The sequence below is a fragment of the Hippoglossus stenolepis genome, chromosome 7 (genome assembly GCF_022539355.2).
Source record: "Hippoglossus stenolepis isolate QCI-W04-F060 chromosome 7, HSTE1.2, whole genome shotgun sequence".
NCBI lineage: Eukaryota > Metazoa > Chordata > Actinopteri > Pleuronectiformes > Pleuronectidae > Hippoglossus > Hippoglossus stenolepis.
In genome coordinates, this window is record NC_061489.1 from 27,785,734 (window position 1) to 27,802,899 (window position 17,166).

The following is a 17,166-nucleotide window of genomic DNA, read 5'->3' on the forward strand; positions in this document are numbered from 1 at the left end:
TTTTTATATGATATTATATATCATATAAAGATATATATATAATAATATTATTTAAATATCAAATCAATCAAAACATTATTTATACAGCACCTTTCAAACAAATCGTTTGCAGTTCAAAGAGCTTTAGTTTATTGACATTAAAAGAAGAAATGTATTCATATTGAATAAGACCTTTAACCTTTAACCTTTAACCTGTGACTGATCAGCTGATTGTTATTGTATTGATCCTGCAGGGTGTTGTGCTCTTCCTGGCCACTGGGTGGCGGTACAGCAGCAGGGGTTTGCTCAGCAAACAGAAGAAGAAGAAGCTGAAGATTTCTTCCTCTTGACTTTTTATTTTTCGCTTCGTTAAAAAATCGCGTTTTTTGTCTCGTGAACGTTTTTGTTGTCGTCGTGTCGCTTGTGTGACGTCAGTCTTTGCTTTGAGGTGAGGCCGCTGCTGATGACGTGTCTCTGTCCGCGGTTAGCCGCTTGCTAGCTGTTAGCTCGCTAAGCTAACGCTGTTAGCGGTGAAATCCATCGTTTGAGTTGATTCAGTTTGTTGAGTTCGATCAACGAGTCTCATGATTAATCGATGAATGAATCAGTTCGATCAACGTGTTCGCTCGAGTTGAATGAATCAGCTGAAACATCTGTATTATTGTTTCAAATAAGATGCTGAGATGAAAATCTCTTATTTCACTAAACTGACGCAGGTTTGATTCCAGGACATTTATGAATCAATGTTAAAACTAATGATTCATAATTGTCGATAATTGATGAACAATCATATCTTGTGTTTGTAAATGTCTTCTTCTGTTCAACAGTCTCCAAACTCCAAATGTAAAATACAATATTTACAAATAATATTTATCACATTTGTTAAAGATACATTTTTTGGGACAAAGTGGACAAAAATTGTATCAGGATAAAAAACCCGTCAGTATTTCACTATCTCAAATAATGTCACTTAATTATAATTTCTTAAAGATTAAATTATTCTGCATCATATCGATATTAAACTAATATATATATATAATAATATTGTGCACATGATTGTTATTTTTCTCCGAATAATGAAATAGTTGAATCTGTTGAAAAGAATTGAACTTGTTGTCTAAACAACCAGTTTCTCTGCTGCTGTTCAGTTTTTCTTTTCCTGTAAACCTGAGTCGTCTCCTCGTAGAGAATCACGGACGTGTCCTCGTAGAGAATCACAGTCGTCTCCTCGTAGAGAATCACGGACGTGTCCTCGTAGAGAATCACAGACGTCTCCTCGTAGAGAATCACGGACGTGTCCTCGTAGAGAATCACAGACGTCTCCTCGTAGAGAATCACAGACGTGTCCTCGTAGAGAATCACAGACGTGTCCTCGTAGAGAATCACAGTCGTCTCCTCGTAGAGAATCACGGACGTCTCCTCGTGAGAATCACGGACGTCTCTGAGTCATCGTCTCTGTGAATCACAGGCGTCTCCCGTGAGAATCACAGGCGTCTCCTCGTGAGAATCACAGCGTCTCTCGGAGAATCACAGACGTCTCCTCGTAGAGAATCACAGACGTGTCCTCGTAGAGAATCACAGACGTGTCCTCGTCAGCGCTCGGCCTCAAATATTTTCCTCTGGACAAACCTCGGCCTCCATGTGTCTCTGAGTCGTTTACATCTCCTCCTCCCTGACACCTTCTGTCTGCAGGAACACTTCGTCCATCATGTCTCACAACTACAGACCGCCTGACTCCGACCTCAGACCTGATCCTGCTGCGTACTCTTCAGATCGGCGTCACACATCGCTGGACCGCCGCTGTTACAGGCCGCCGCAGGCGTCTTTCTCTCCATCCTTCCCGTCCTCTTCCTCCTCCAGAGGCTCGGCTCAGTGGTCGCAGGACGGTGCTCTCAGCATCCTGAGCAGCTGTGGTCTGGAGCCCAGCGACTTGTCTCTGCTGGCCGAGCTGCCAGAGGACGTCCTGACGGTGGAGTCCCTGCCTCATGTCCTCAATCAGCTCAAAGGAAAGAGAGGGAGCGTTAAACCTTTCCCCACCAACGCTCCTTCCTCCTCCTCTTCCTCCTCTTCCTCCTCTCATCCTCCCAGCTCCGTGCAACGATGTGCCGTCAGCTCCTCCTCCAGAGACTGGGATCAGCTCCGCAGTCAACCAGTCCAGTACCCGCTGGGTCAGGTACCGTCCCGTCCTCTTCCATCTGAGAAGGTTCAGGACCACTGGGGGAATCCCAGAACCAGCAGCTCGCTCAGAGCAGACCCACCGTCATTCTCGTCTTCGTCGTCCAGCTACGTGGTGGACTTCCACCACCGACCGGGACCCTCTGATTATGGTACGACAGGCAGAGCCGCTCGTTCAGTGTCCTCACGGGACCGACCCTCTGTCAGGTCGGCAGCACCAAACGACTGGACTTGTCCTTCCCGTGTCTCTGAGTCAGGGTCGGCCGGTTACAGGTCAGCTCCTCCCCCTGAAGGGCACCAACCTCCACCTCAGGGGAGACGCCCCGAGTGCGAAGGCTCTTCCATCAGGAGCAGCCGGCTCGCCGTGGCCGCCTCCATGCCCTCCACGAAAGAAGCCCTGGACTTCCACGGCAAGCTGCCACAGGCGTTCCCGTACTCGTGCTCTCTGTGTGATATCACTGTGCTGTCAGAGAGGGTAAGTACTCCTGTCCCCGGACCCTCCCCCGCTGGCTGGGGCGGGGGGGGGGCTGAGGTTTGCAGCTGTGATGTAGAAACTCAGCAGATCTGCCTCTGGTTCTTCTGTTTCAGGTCTGGACCAAACACATCAACGGCACTTACCATGCAGACGGTCAGCTCCGCCTGCTGCAGCGGTCAGTACCGATATAAACAGACAAGTTCTGATCCAGCTGCTTTCTGCTCGTCTGCTACTAAACACATCGATCTCCTCAGGTTTCCTACGTGGGACTGTCGGATGGAGACGGTCAACAGGTCAGAGGTCAACCCTCCTTTGTGTGTGTGATGACGTCATGTGACTCCGGCTGAGCTCAGAGCCAACATGTGACCTGCTTGACCAGTGACATCATCTGAACCAGCAGCTCTTACTGGTTCCTGGTCTCTCCCCCCCTATATCTCTCCCCTCTCCTCCCTCTATCTCTCCCCTCTCCTCCCCTCTATCTCTCCCTCTCCTCCTTTTTATCTCTCCCTCTCTATCTCCCTTCTCTCCCCTCTCCTCCCTCTATCTCTCCCCTCTCCTCCCTTTATCTCTCCCCTCTCCTCCTTTATCTCTCCCCTCTCTATCTCCCTATCTCTCCCCCTCTCCTCCCCTCTATCTCTCCCCCTCTCTATCTCCGTCTCTCCCCTCTCCTCCCCTTTATCTCTCTCCCTCTCCTCCCCTCTATCTCTCCCTCTCCTCCTCTATCTCTCCCCTCTCTATCTCCGTCTCTCCCCTCTCTCCTTTATCTCTCCTCTCCTCCCCTCTCTCTTCTCTCCCTCTCCTCCTCTATCTCTCTCCCTCTCCCTTTATCTCTCTCCCTCTCCTCCCCTCTATCTCTCCCCCTCTCCTCCCCTTTATCTCTCTCCCTCTCCTCCCCTTTATCTCTCCCTCTCCTCCCTCTATCTCTCTCCCTCTCCTCCCCTCTATCTCTCCCCTCTCTATCTCCCTTCTCTCCCCTCTCCTCCCTCTATCTCTCCCTCTCCTCCCCATCTCCTTCTCTCCCCTCTCCTCCCTCTATCTCTCCCTCTCCTCCCCTTTATCTCTCTCCCTCTCCTCCCCTCTATCTCTCCCCTCTCCCCCTCTCTATCTCCCGTCTCTCCCCCTCTCCTCCCTTTATCTCTCCCTCTCCTCCTTTATCTCTCCCCTCTCTATCTCCCTTCTCCCCCTCTCCCCTCTCTATCTCCTTCTCTCCCCTCTCCTCCTTTATCTCTCCCTCTCCTCCTTTATCTCTCCCCCTCTCTATCTCCTTCTCTCCCCTCTCCTCCCTCTATCTCTCCCCTCTCCTCCCTTTATCTCTCCCCTCTCTCATCTCTCTTCTCTCCCCTCTCCTCCCTCTATCTCTCCCTCTCTCCCATCTCTCTTCTCTCCCCCTCTCCTCCCTCTATCTCTCCCCCTCTCTATCTCCTTCTCTCCCCCTCTCCTCCCTCTATCTCTCCCCCTCTCCTCCTTTCATCTCTCCCCTCTCCTCCCATCTCTCTTCTCTCTCCCCTCTCCTCCCTCTATCTCTCTCCTCTCCTCCCCATCTCTCTTCTCTCTCCCCCTCTCCTCCCTCTATCTCTCCCCTCTCCTCCCCATCTCTCTTCTCTCCCTCTCTCCCTCTATCTCTCCCCTCTCCTCCCCATCTCCCCCTCTCCTCCCTCTATCTCTCTCCCCCTCTCTCCCCCATCTCTCCTCTCCTCCCTCATCTCTCCCCTCTCCTCATATCTCTCTTCTCTCCCCCCTCTCCTCCCTCTATCTCTCCTCTCCTCCCATCTCTCTTCTCTCCCCTCTCCTCCCTCTATCTCTCCCCTCTCCTCCCCATCTCTCCCTCTCCTCCTCTATCTCTCCCTCTCCTCCCCATCTCTCTTCTCTCTCCCCCTCTCCTCCTCTATCTCTCCCCTCTCTCCCCATCTCTCTTCTCTCCCCTCTCCTCCTCTATCTCCCCTCTCCTCCCCATCTCTCCCCCTCTCTCTCCTCTATCTCTCCCCCTCTCCTCCCCATCTCTCCCCTCTCCTCCTCTCTCTCTCTCTCCTCCCCATCTCTCCCCCTCTCCTCCCTCTATCTCTCTCCCTCTCCTCCTCTATCTCTCCTCTCCTCCCCTCTATCTCTCCCCTCTCTCCCCATCTCTCCTCTCCTCCCTCTATCTCCCCCTCTCCTCCTTTATCTCTCCCCTCTCTATCTCTCTTCTCTCCTCTCCTCCCTCTATCTCTCCCCTCTCCTCCCCATCTCTCTTCTCTCTCCCCTCTCCTCCCTCTATCTCTCCTCTATCTCCCTTCTCTCCCCCTCTCCTCCCATCTCTCTTCTCCTCTCCTCCCCATCTCTCTTCTCTCCCCTCTCCTCCCCATCTCTCCCCTCTCCTCCCTCTATCTCTCCCCCTCTCCTCCCCATCTCTCCCCCTCTCCTCCCTCTATCTCTCCCCTCTCCTCCCCATCTCTCTTCTCTCCCTCTCCTCCCCATCTCTCCCCTCTCCTCCCTCTATCTCTCCCCTCTCCTCCCTCTATCTCTCCCCTCTCTATCTCCCTTCTCTCCCCTCTCCTCCCTCTATCTCTCCCCCTCTCCTCCTTTCTCTCCCCTCTCCTCCTCTATCTCTCCCCTCTCCTCCCTCTATCTCTCCCCTCTCCTCCCTCTATCTCTCCCCTCTCCTCCCATCTCTCTCTTCTCTCTCCCTCTCCTCCCCCATCTCTCCCCTCTCCTCCCCCATCTCTCCCCCTCTCCTCCCTCTATCTCTCCCCTCTCTCCCCCTCTATCTCTCTCTCCTCCCCATCTCTCTTCTCTCCCCCTCTCCTCCCTCTATCTCTCCCCTCTCTATCTCCCATCTCTCCCCTCTCCTCCCTCTATCTCTCCCCTCTCCTCCCCATCTCTCTCCCCCTCTCCTCCCCTCTATCTCTCCCCTCTCCTCCCATCTCTCTATCTCTCCCTCTCCTCCCCATCTCTCCCCTCTCCTCCCTCTATCTCTCCCCTCTCTCCCCATCTCTCTATCTCTCCCCTCTCCTCCCCATCTCTCCCCTCTCCTCCTCTATCTCTCCCCTCTCTCCCTCTATCTCTCCCCCTCTCTCCTCCCTCTATCTCTCCCCTCTCCTCCCATCTCTCTTCTCTCCCCCTCTCCTCCCCCATCTCTCCCCTCTCCTCCCTCTATCTCTCCCCCTCTCTATCTCTCTTCTCTCCCCCTCTCCTCCCTTTATCTCCCCTCTCCTCCCCATCTCCTTCTCTCCCCTCTCCTCCCTTTATCTCTCCCTCTCTCCCCATCTCCCATCTCTCCCCCTCTCCTCCCTCTATCTCTCCCCTCTCCTCCCCCATCTCTCCCTCTCCTCCCTCTATCTCTCCCTCTCCTCCCCATCTCTCTATCTCTCCCCCTCTCCTCCCTCTATCTCTCCCCTCTCTCTCCCTCTGTCTCCCCTCTCCTCCCTCTATCTCTCCCCTCTCCTCCCCATCTCTCTTCTCTCCTCTCCTCTCCATCTCTCCCCCTCTCCTCCCTCTATCTCTCCCTCTCCTCCCTCTATCTCTCCCTCTCCTCCCTCTATCTCTCCCTCTCTCCTCTCCCTCCCTCTATCTCTCCTCTCCTCCCCCTCTATCTCTCCCTCTCTATCTCCTTCTCTCCCCCTCTCCTCCCATCTCTCTTCTCTCCCTCTCCTCCTCTATCTCTCCTCCCTCTATCTCTCCCTCTCCTCCCCTCTATCTCTCCCCCTCTCCCTCTATCTCTCCCCTCTCCTCCCCATCTCTCCCTCTCCCTCTTCTCTCCCCCTCTCCTCCCCATCTCTCTTCTCTCTCCCTCTCTCCTCTCCCTCTATCTCTCCTCCTCTCTCCCCTCTATCTCCCCTCTCCTCCCCATCTCTCTTCTCTCTCCTCCTCTCTCCCTCTATCTCTCCCCTCTCCTCCCCATCTCTCTTCTCTCTCCCCTCTCCTCCCCTCTATCTCTCCCCTCTCTATCTCCTTTCTCTCCCTCTCCTCCCTTTATCTCTTCTCTCCCCCTCTCCTCCCTCTATCTCTCCCCTCTCCTCCCCATCTCTCTTCTCTCCCCCTCTCCTCCCTCCTCCTCTCCCTCTCCCCCTCTATCTCTCCCCTCTCTCCCTCTATCTCTCTCCCCCTCTCCTCCCCCATCTCTCCCTCTCCTCCCCTCATCTCTCCCCTCTCCTCCCTCTATCTCTCCCCTCTCCTCCCTCTATCTCTCCCCTCTCCTCCCATCTCTCTCTCTCCTCCCTCTATCTCTCCCCTCTCCTCCCCTCTATCTCTCCCCTCTCCTCCCCTCTATCTCTCCCCTCTCCTCCCTCTATCTCTCCCTCTCTCCCCATCTCTCTTCTCTCCTCTCCTCCCTCTATCTCTCCCCCTCTCCTCCCTCTATCTCTCCCCTCTCCTCCCCATCTCTCTTCTCTCCCCTCTCCTCCCCATCTCTCCCCTCTCCTCCCTCTATCTCTCCCCCTCTCCTCCCATCTCTCTTCTCTCTCCCTCTCCTCCCTCTATCTCTCCCCTCTCTATCTCCTTCTCTCCCTCTCCTCCCTCTATCTCTCCCCTCTCCTCCCATCTCTCTTCTCTCCCCCTCTCCTCCTCTATCTCTCCCCCTCTCCTCCCTCTATCTCTCCCCCTCTCCTCCCCCTCTCCTCCCCCATCTCTCTTCTCTCCCCTCTCCTCCTCTATCTCTCCCCTCTCCTCCCTCTATCTCTCCCCTCTCCTCCCTCTATCTCTCCCTCTCCTCCCCTCTATCTCTCCCCCTCTCCTCCCCATCTCTCCCCTCTCCTCCCTCTATCTCCCCTCTCCTCCCCATCTCTCTTCTCTCCCCCTCTCCTCCCCCATCTCTCCCCCTCTCCCTCTATCTCTCCCCTCTCTATCTCTCTTCTCTCCCTCTCCTCCCTATCTCTCCCCTCTCCTCCCATCTCCCTTCTCTCCTCTCCTCCTTTATCTCTCCCCTCTCCTCCCCATCTCCATCTCTCCCCCTCTCCTCCCTCTATCTCTCCCCTCTCCTCCCCATCTCTCCCCCTCTCCTCCCTCTATCTCTCCCCTCTCCTCTCCCATCTCTCTATCTCTCCCTCTCCTCCCTCTATCTCTCCCCTCTCCTCCCTCTGTCTCTCCCCTCTCCTCCCTCTATCTCTCCCTCTCTCCCCATCTCTCCTCCCCCTCTCCTCCCCATCTCCCCTCTCCTCCTCTATCTCTCCCCTCTCCTCCTCTATCTCTCCTCTCCTCCCTCTATCTCTCCCCCTCTCCTCCTCTCCTCCCTCTGTCTCCTCCTCCTCTCCCCTCTATCTCTCCCCTCTCTATCTCCCTCTCTCTCCCCTCTCCTCCCCATCTCTCTTCTCTCCCCTCTCCTCCCTCTATCTCTCCTCCCCTCTATCTCTCCCCTCTCCTCCCTCTATCTCTCCCCCTCTCCCCCTCTATCTCTCCTCTCCTCCCCATCTCTCCTCTCCCTCTGTATCTCTCCCCCTCTCCTCCCCATCTCTCTTCTCTCTCTCTCCTCCCTCTATCTCTCCTCCTCTCTCCCTCTGTCTCTCCCCCTCTCCCTCCCCATCTCTCTTCTCTCTCCTCTCCTCTCCCTCTATCTCTCCCCCTCTCCTCCCCATCTCTCTTCTCTCTCCCCTCTCCTCCCCTCCTCTCTCCCCCTCTCTATCTCCTTTCTCTCCTCTCCTCCTTTATCTCTTCTCTCCCCCTCTCCTCCCTCTATCTCTCCCCTCTCCCTCCATCTCTCTTCTCCCCCTCTCCTCCCTCTATCTCTCCCCTCTCCCCCTCTATCTCTCCCCCTCTCCTCCCCTCTATCTCTCCCCCTCTCCTCCCCCATCTCTCCCCTCTCTCTCTCCCCTCTCCTCCCTCTATCTCTCCCCTCTCCTCCTCTATCTCTCCTCTCCTCCCCATCTCTCTTCTCTCCCCCTCTCCTCCCTCTATCTCTCCCCTCTCCTCCTCTATCTCTCCTCCTCCCTCTATCTCTCCCTCTCCTCCTCTATCTCTCCCCCTCTCTCCCCATCTCTCTTCTCTCCCTCTCCTCCCCTCTATCTCTCCCCCTCTCCTCCCCTCTATCTCTCCCCTCTCCTCCCATCTCTCTTCTCTCCCCTCTCCTCCCCCATCTCCCCTCTCCTCCTCTATCTCTCCCCTCTCCTCCCCATCTCTCTTCTCTCTCCCTCTCCTCCTCTATCTCTCCCCTCTCTCTCCCTTCTCTCCTCTCCTCCCTCTATCTCTCCCCCTCTCCTCCCCATCTCTCTTCTCTCCCCCTCTCCTCCTCTATCTCTCCCCTCTCCTCCCTCTATCTCTCCCCTCTCCTCCCCTCTCCTCCCCATCTCTCTTCTCTCCCCCTCTCCTCCCTCTATCTCTCCCCTCTCCTCCCTCTATCTCCCCTCTCCTCCTCCTCTCTCCCCTCTCTCCCCTCTATCTCTCCCCCTCTCCTCCTCTATCTCTCCCCTCTCCTCCCTTCTCTCTTCTCTCCCCCTCTCCTCCCTCTATCTCTCCCTCTCCTCCCCTCTATCTCTCCCCTCTCCTCCCCATCTCTTCTCTCCCCCTCTCCTCCCCATCTCTCCCCTCTCCTCCCTCTATCTCTCCCTCTCCTCCCCATCTCTCTTCTCTCTCCCCTCTCCTCCCTCTATCTCTCCCCTCTCTATCTCCTTCTCTCCCTCTCTCCTCTATCTCTCCCCTCTCCTCCCATCTCTCTTCTCTCCCTCTCCTCCCTCTATCTCTCCCCTCTCCTCCCTCTATCTCTCCCCTCTCCTCCCCCTCTCCTCCCCATCTCTCTTCTCTCCCCCTCTCCTCCCTCTATCTCTCCTCTCCTCCTCTATCTCTCCCCTCTCCTCCCCTCTATCTCTCCCCTCTCCTCCCTCTCCTCCCCCATCTCTCTTCTCTCCCCTCTCCTCCCTCTATCTCTCCCTCTCCTCCCTCTATCTCTCCTCCCCCTCTCCTCCCTCTATCTCTCCCCCTCTCCTCCCTCTATCTCTCCCCTCTCCTCCCTCTATCTCTCCCCTCTCCTCCTCTATCTCTCCCCTCTCCTCCCTCTATCTCTCCCTCTCTCCTCCTCCCTCTATCTCTCCCCCTCTCCTCCCTCTATCTCTCCCCTCCTCCCTCTATCTCTCCCTCTCCTCCCTCTATCTCTCCCCCTCTCCTCCCCTCTATCTCTCCCCTCTCCTCCCCCATCTCTCCTCCTCCTCCTCCTGATTTAACTGAGCTGCTGATGTTTTGTGTGTCTGTGCCGCTGTCACTTCCTGTCAAAGATAGTTTGAGAGACAAGATGCTCCACTCTGTAACGTAACTGAGTGTTTCTGTTAGATACACACACTGTTTCATCTACATTTCTTCATCATCATCATCATCATCATCACATATGGTTGACTGAACAACATCCCAAATATAATCTTTCTGTCATCTAAGGGCTGACAACCAATCAGAGAAGAGTAAGGATGAAGAAAAGCCGACCCGACCGCCTCAGTCGGCCAATGAGAGCCAAAGTAAATCGATCTTTTCGTGTCTCTAGTGTTGTTCCCAGTGTTGTGATCGTTATCACTGCATGAACATGTGTTTTTATCCCTGTGTTTAGAGTCTCAGTGGAATCAGCAGTGGACTAAGAAGGTAAAAGGTCTCGGTGGAATCACGATGTCGCTTGATTCAGCTGCTTCATTAAGAACTGAACAATAAACAAACTGTTCCTCCTCAGACGTCAGACAAGAGTAAAGTGGTGTGTGTGAAGTTTCCAGCTCAGTCTGTGGATGAGACGTATCTGAGGAATCTGACTCAACCCTTTGGAAAGATCGTCAAGATCCTCATGTTCCCGTCTTTAGTGAGTCCACGGGATTATTTCACATTCACCTGAACATTTATTTGTTGGATTCAACATGTTGCTGCTGTGAATTATTGTTTATCTCCTTTCTTAAACCCTGCAGGCGTTTGTGGAGCTGGGCTCCGTCGATCAGGCGAAGGATTTGGTGAAATTCCACATCAACTGTCCTCCAACTGTGAATGGAGAGCAGATGGAGTTCAGCATCTCCAGCACCTTCAGCTTCCTGCAGGTACAGACTAACCCTAACCTCAGGTTCAGTCGAGGAGATGATCTGATCAGACAGAAACAATGAAAACAGAAAGAAATGCACTGAAGAAAAGGGGCTTTACATATTTATATTACAAATGTCTGAGTCAGTTGCTGCGTTTCCAACAGAAATTCCTGGAACTTTTATTTCCCTTTTTCAAGGAACCAAAAGGTTCTACTCGTTTGAGCTGTTCCACTACAGTCCACCAGGTGGCAATAATGCAGAAGACTAGCTCCATGAACATGGAGGAGATTCAGATCTGCTGTCAATCTGACAAAAGACAAAGTAGCAATAGTTATTCAAAGCACCTGAAACACTCTTATCACTCTTATTTTATGAGGTCAAAAGGATTTCATTTAGACCCTGGTCCCTGCGGTGGAATCTCATTAGGTTTCAGGTTGTCCGTCCCATTCTTATGGACGTGATATATGGTCTCGTGATCACAAGGTCACAGGGACCCTTTATGAATCTGGGGACAAAACTATGCATTAGCTTCAGGTTTGATTCAGTGTCGAGTGTTGACTTTGTTCATTTACATATTTTCTAAGATGCCGTGAATTAAAGAGAAAACATTGTGTGCGTGTTTTTCTGCAGAGTTCTCGGGTCGTGAGCTTCACTCCGGCTCCAACAGGAGAAGAAGGCCGATCCGACCTGATCAGCATCGTCAAACGCTTCGGCCTGCCGCTCTACACCCTGTTCCTGCCGTCTATGGTGAGGTCACAGGCTGTGACTCTGCTCTGAGTGTGATCCTTCACAGGTTCATCATCTCAGTCCAGCTACAGAGGAAGTTAGAGCTTAAATCAGCTGTAAATTCTGCAACAGATGAACGTGAAAGTTATTCAGTTAGTTGAGGAAATGCCTCAGGGTTTGAGATCTGAGTTGAAGATGGAGGGAATGTGTAAAACTTTCCAGAGAAGGTTAAAGTTTCCTCCGTCAAGGACAGAATGGATCATTTGCTGTTTTTATTTTTCAGGCGTTTGTGGAGATGAAAAATGTTCCTGACGCTCAGAAGCTGGTTGATTATTATTCTGCCAAAACTCTGAGGATCAACAGCGACCTCGTCAAAGTGTCCCTCTCTGGAGAATACAGGAGCCTCATGTGAGTACGAGCAGCCAATGACTCACCAGCTGACTCATCCACCAATCAGGGCGCGACTGCAATGGTGATCCTGTTTCTCTTCTTCAGGCGAGTTGCTTCTGCCACGAGGTACGAGGAGGAAACGCCTTCGACCAAGAGGGCGAGGAGTCGAAGCCGAGAGCCGGAGGACAAGACAGAAAACCAGAGGAAAAGATCCAGATCCAGAGAAAGATCCAGAGATGAGTCCAGAGCAAAGAGGTCCAGGTCCAGTGATGAGTCCAACAGGGGGAAGAAGTCCAGGTCTCGATCTAAATCCAGAGATAAACCCACAGAGAAGAGATCCAGATCCAGAGAAAAGTCCAGCAGCACATCTTCTGGACAGAATGGATCCAGAAAAAAGACGGAGGAACCAGAAAAAAGTGAGAAACTTGGTAAGAGAAAGAGAAATATATCCTGTAATCGCGTGTGTGGTGTCAGGATGTTTCTGGGTTACATAACAGTTTTTAATTGAATTCTATGTGATGTTGCAAAAGTCTTTTTACATCTATTTATATTGAAGCTGGATTGTTTTTAATTCTTCTGTTTTCTTATTTATAGAATTAATCTCATTTGATCTGAGTGAAACTTATAAATTCAATGAGTGATTTCATTGTTTCATTGATTGTTGTTGATGAAACGATCTTCGTCCATTCACAGACTCTGACTCCAAACCTGAACCTGCAGAGCACAGACCGAGTGAAGAAGACGAAGAGTGAGTCTCATTTCTACAGAATGTTAAACAGGTCAGTGAACACCTCACTCACACTACAGCAGAGCGTCAACATGTCCAACCTGTGACCTGCAGGTCGTCTGCAGAGGACAGCGACATCGAGGGGATGGAGGTGATCGGAGAGGATGTTGAGAATGTGGACGATGAAGACATGGAGACTGCTGAGGAGGAAGAGGAGGAAGATGAGGAAGATGAACATCCAGCAGAGAGAACTGACTCGACACAAGAAGGTACAAATAGAAATGACTGAAAACAAAAAGTAAATGATGACAAAGACAAATTGTTAAGAAGTGATGTCTGTTTTCAGAGAAGGAAAATGTGGTGAAGGAGGAAGAGGAGGAGGAAGTGAAGGTGGAAGAGGAAGACTCCACCAGAGAAAGGGAGGAGTCAGCAGACGATGAGGTAAAGTTTTTTCAGAACGTGTTTGTGTTCACTGAGACGCAGGAAGTGGTGAATGTTGTCATGGTAACATGTTGGACTCCATGTTCACAGGTTATGGGATTGGCTGATTATATTATGGGAAATTCACTGAAATAAAAAATGAAACTCAGGTTTTTATACAGAAACAAAAGTTCAGCCATTAGATTTATTACAGGAAACATCTACGACACTCATCCGTGTTCTGATCACACAGTGACCGGCCTCTTGTATCATATCCACCAATCACAGTTTGTCTCATAGATCTTAAAGGGACAGTTCACTGAAAAATGAAAAGTCACTATCTCCTCACTTTGATGGAGGGGGGGTGTTTGAGAAAACCCTTCTGGAGTCTCAGCTGTAAACAGCGTCAGAGCAGAATCCAACACAACTGAAGTAACTGGAGACTGAATCTTCAGACGTAGTGAAACAACAGAAACACAACATGCCTCCATATCTGCTCCTGTGATGTCATCAAGTTTTCACAAGACCCGACTTTCAGATTCAACGAGAAACGACGTCTTTACACCAAGTTTTTAGCCTTAATGTCCACCAGAGGTGTGGAGGGTCCCTGAAGGCACCACGTAGCCAGAGATCAGGGATTTGGGCTGAAAGACGTCGTTTCGAGCAGATATGGAGGCATGTTGTGTTTCCTGTTTTTATGTTGTGTTGTTCTCATGTTCTGGTGTTCTTGTGTTGTTGTTCAGGAGGGACCAGATTTCCCTGTGGACCTGGAGAACTGCATCACTCTGGATGAACTGGAAGAAGAAGAAGAAGAATCCGATGACTCAGGTTCTGACAAATGAGCTGGAAACAAAGTTGAGTTCTTGAACATGTTTCCTTTGATCTGTGGGATCTTGAATGACACGCGTGTTGTGTTCTTGTTTTTAGAGACTGCAGCTGAACCCAAGGTTCGTCTCATCCTGAATAAAACTATTTTCATGTTGTTGCTCAGACTCGTCGTTGATATTTGTTTCTGTTTTCAGTCTTCGGCCACCAGAGTCGTTTTCTTCAAAAAACTGCCGCCGCGTTTCTACACCGACGCCGAGTTCGTCCAACTGGTCAAAGGTGTTGGAACGCCGGTGCGCTACTTCCTGATTCGCCGACAGCAACAGGTTAGAAAAAATATCCGGAACAAATGATTCTCGAACTTCGGTTTGATGAGACTTCAACATTTCTCTCGTTTGTTTGTTTCAGGGTTTCATCGAGATGTCGTCGTCTGCTGAAGCGCTGAAAGCCGCCCGAGTGCTGAACCGTAAAACTTTTCTCGGATCCAGACTCTTCGTCAACATCTCCCACAAATACACCCGACTGGTGAACGGGTCAGAGTCTGATCAGCTTCTCTAGATCCAGAAACATTTTTATTCATGAATCATGGATCACTGTGATTTTTACATCCCTCACGTGTTACATCGTACAACTGATTACACGTATACATGTCACATGACCTCATCGTTTTCATTCTGGAATGTTCAGTCTGAATCTGATGAGTTACGTTACCGTGCTCATTCATCCGGAATCTCTGTCCCGGCAGGTACGACGTTCAGTCGGACTCCGACACGGAGAAGAGCGAGGGTCGAAGCAGCAGGAGGAGAGACAGGCTCAGTAAATCCAGAACCTCGGACAGAGAAGAGGCCTGCAGGAGAGAGTCAGGGTCCAGAGAGACTCCAGAGAGAGAGTCTGCATCTAGAAAGACTCCAGAGAGTGAATCTAGAAAGACTCCAGAGAGAGAGTCGGGACCCAGAAAGACTCCAGCGAGTGAGTCTGCATCTAGAAAGACTCCAGAGAGTGAATCTAGAAAGACTCCAGAGAGAGAGTCGGGACCCAGAAAGACTCCAGAGAGTGAGTCTGCATCTAGAAAGACTCCAGAGAGAGAGTCGGGACCCAGAAAGACTCCAGAGAGTGAATCTAGAAAGACTCCAGAGAGAGAGTCGGGACCCAGAAAGACTCCAGCGAGTGAGTCTGCATCTAGAAAGACTCCAGAGAGTGAATCTAGAAAGACTCCAGAGAGAGAGTCGGGACCCAGAAAGACTCCTGAAATAGAGTTGTTTCCAAAGGTGGGTCAAGAAGACAAGAAGTTGAAAGGAAACGTTGTGAGTGACAACGAATCTTTGCCTGAAAAAAACCTGAAGTCACAAAATGAAGGGGAGGCGACGGAGAAAGATGCTCCTGAAAAAGAACCAGCGATGAATCCTGGGGAGACTTCAGAGACGGAGACGAGTCCAGATCAACCACACACTGAACAGGTGACACTGAAGAGCTCAGTCTTATCGTCTGCTGATTGGTTCTGTGTCCCAGACTCTGAACCCTCAGAGAAGATGCTCTGTGTGAATGTGCTGTAAAGAAGAAAAGATCTTTTATATACAGAACCATCGATCTAAGTCGTTTTCAAACACCCCGAGTCCAAAAACATGTTAGAATATTATAATTCTATTATCATGATAAATTATCTTTCTTTAGAAACCTGCGGATTCTGATCGTGCAGTGAAACTGGAGCAATCACCTGCAGGGGGCGTCGCTGAGCCTGAGAAACCCACCAAACCTGTTGGTAAGAAAAAGCTCATCTGACGCAGAACGACATGATGAAAATCTAATGAACCAGGATAGAAATGTCCGCAGCAGCAGCACTGGTGCGTTCACTGTCACCAAATCGTGTTTTTTCTCCGCAGGAACAAAGTTTGTTCGGCCGGTCGTCGGTTATTTCTGTCACCTGTGTCAGGTGATCTACGCCGACGAGGATGAAGCCAAAGTGCAGCACTGCAGCAGCCTGACGCACTACAGGAAATACCAGGTTCAAACCAATCAATCAATAAGTAACCTAACGGACGGACTGATCTTAAACTAAATCTCACTTCATTTTATTTACGACTGAAATGTATTTATTCAAATTACATTTAATTTTAAACTTTGTTATTTCAGATCTTTAATGTTTAAACTCATAGTTTTTAATAGAAATGAGCAGAAAAGCAGCAAAATTTGAATATACACTTAGTCACTTTACGTCTGTTTTATTTCGATTCTTCAAATATTTAAACCCAACTTTAATCTGAGAATCTTTGTGTGATCGTCAGCTGATGTTTTATCGACTCCAGCTGCTCTGATGTCACAGAAATTTCTTAATCGAGGCCTCGCCCACACACCCATGTGACCAATCCTGAGTCAGTGTCAGCTGTCAATCATGACGTCTTGTTTTTATATCAAATAACTGATTCAAACCAAACTGATCAGAAACACTTGAACAAACAGTGAGATAAGAACGACCTGAAACGACAGAAACATCTTTGACAAACATTTAGTTAACGTCTACTCTGATCTCTTTAGTTTGGTCCATGTCCCATCTAACATGGAGGTGGAGGACCTATACAGCAGCCAGACACCAGGGGGCGAATACGGCGCTGTGGCTTCACTTTGGGAGCTGTCGTGTCGTCTTTATTTAGTTAATATTCTGCGTTTTTGTTTTGACACTAGGGGGCGCACTTTCCCTACCACAGGTCCAGTGAAAAACACGAACTTGAACTGAGAACAGGAACCTTGTTCCTCCAGCGAACCAGCAGGGTTCTCTTCTTTACCACGGATTTGAACGCACCTTAAAGCAGCTGTTTGTTGAGACTCCCTCATGAACGGTTCAGAAGTTAATTCACGTGTGATTGAACTGTCGACGCTCCGCTCAGTTTAGATAAAGATTAACAGAAATGTGTTTCATTTCCAGGAGAAGACGGGAATCGACCCGTGGACGAGCTGAGTCGCTCAAGATGAATTCATCAGTTCACTGAACAGACAGAAACTAAATGGATGAGTCCCTTTGAAAATCTACATTGTCCAGAGTCGCCAGGTCAGACTGGTCTGTTGCTTTGGAGACCTTTTAAAAAGCTTTTCTGCTCGTGGACACTTCAGCAGGGTCGAGGGTTTGAAACCAGCCTCAGTGGAAACTGATGAAGATGATCAGCGGTGCTACTTCCTGCTTTCACAATTGTTAATGTCAAAAACATTTTCTGGAAAAGCTGTTTGTTGTGACTGTTTATTTTTTAAGTGTCATCGTCATTAATATAAATCACAGGTGACATAAATAACAAAACTTCAACATTTGAAACAAGACATTAAATAAAATACTTTGACATTTTACTATCAATTACTGTTTGATCATTGGAAACCTGTCTTCTGTGTAGTGACCAGCAGGGGGCGACTCCACTGGTAGTTTCTATAGAAAGTGACTTCTCACTTTATAACGTCAGTAAACATTCAGGAGTTTCTGTCTCAGTCTCTAGTTTCAAGTCTTCTTCAAACAGCTG

At 50.4% G+C, this 17,166-nt stretch overlaps 1 protein-coding gene across 2 annotated transcripts; it reads left to right on the forward strand.

Moving 5' to 3' along the window:
• Nucleotides 1-259: 259 nt before the first annotated feature.
• Nucleotides 260-17,006, forward strand: matr3l1.1 (matrin 3-like 1.1). 2 transcript variants are annotated; one of them, XM_035161107.2, is made up of 22 exons: nt 260-427; nt 1,672-2,629; nt 2,743-2,804; nt 2,884-2,922; nt 9,962-10,038; nt 10,128-10,159; nt 10,245-10,367; nt 10,471-10,596; nt 11,209-11,325; nt 11,588-11,712; nt 11,800-12,122; nt 12,388-12,442; nt 12,536-12,690; nt 12,768-12,862; nt 13,585-13,669; nt 13,769-13,788; nt 13,864-13,992; nt 14,075-14,199; nt 14,412-15,123; nt 15,338-15,425; nt 15,547-15,668; nt 16,587-17,006. In XM_035161107.2, exons 2-22 carry the CDS (start codon nt 1,688-1,690, stop codon nt 16,617-16,619), a joined length of 3,585 nt encoding a protein of 1,194 aa, XP_035016998.2. In that variant the 5' UTR covers nt 260-427; nt 1,672-1,687; the 3' UTR covers nt 16,620-17,006. The 2 variants fall into 2 exon arrangements, with proteins under 2 accessions (XP_035016998.2, XP_035016999.2); XM_035161108.2 differs by having other exon boundaries at nt 11,800-12,110.
• The last annotated feature ends 160 nt before the right edge of the window (nt 17,007-17,166 follow it).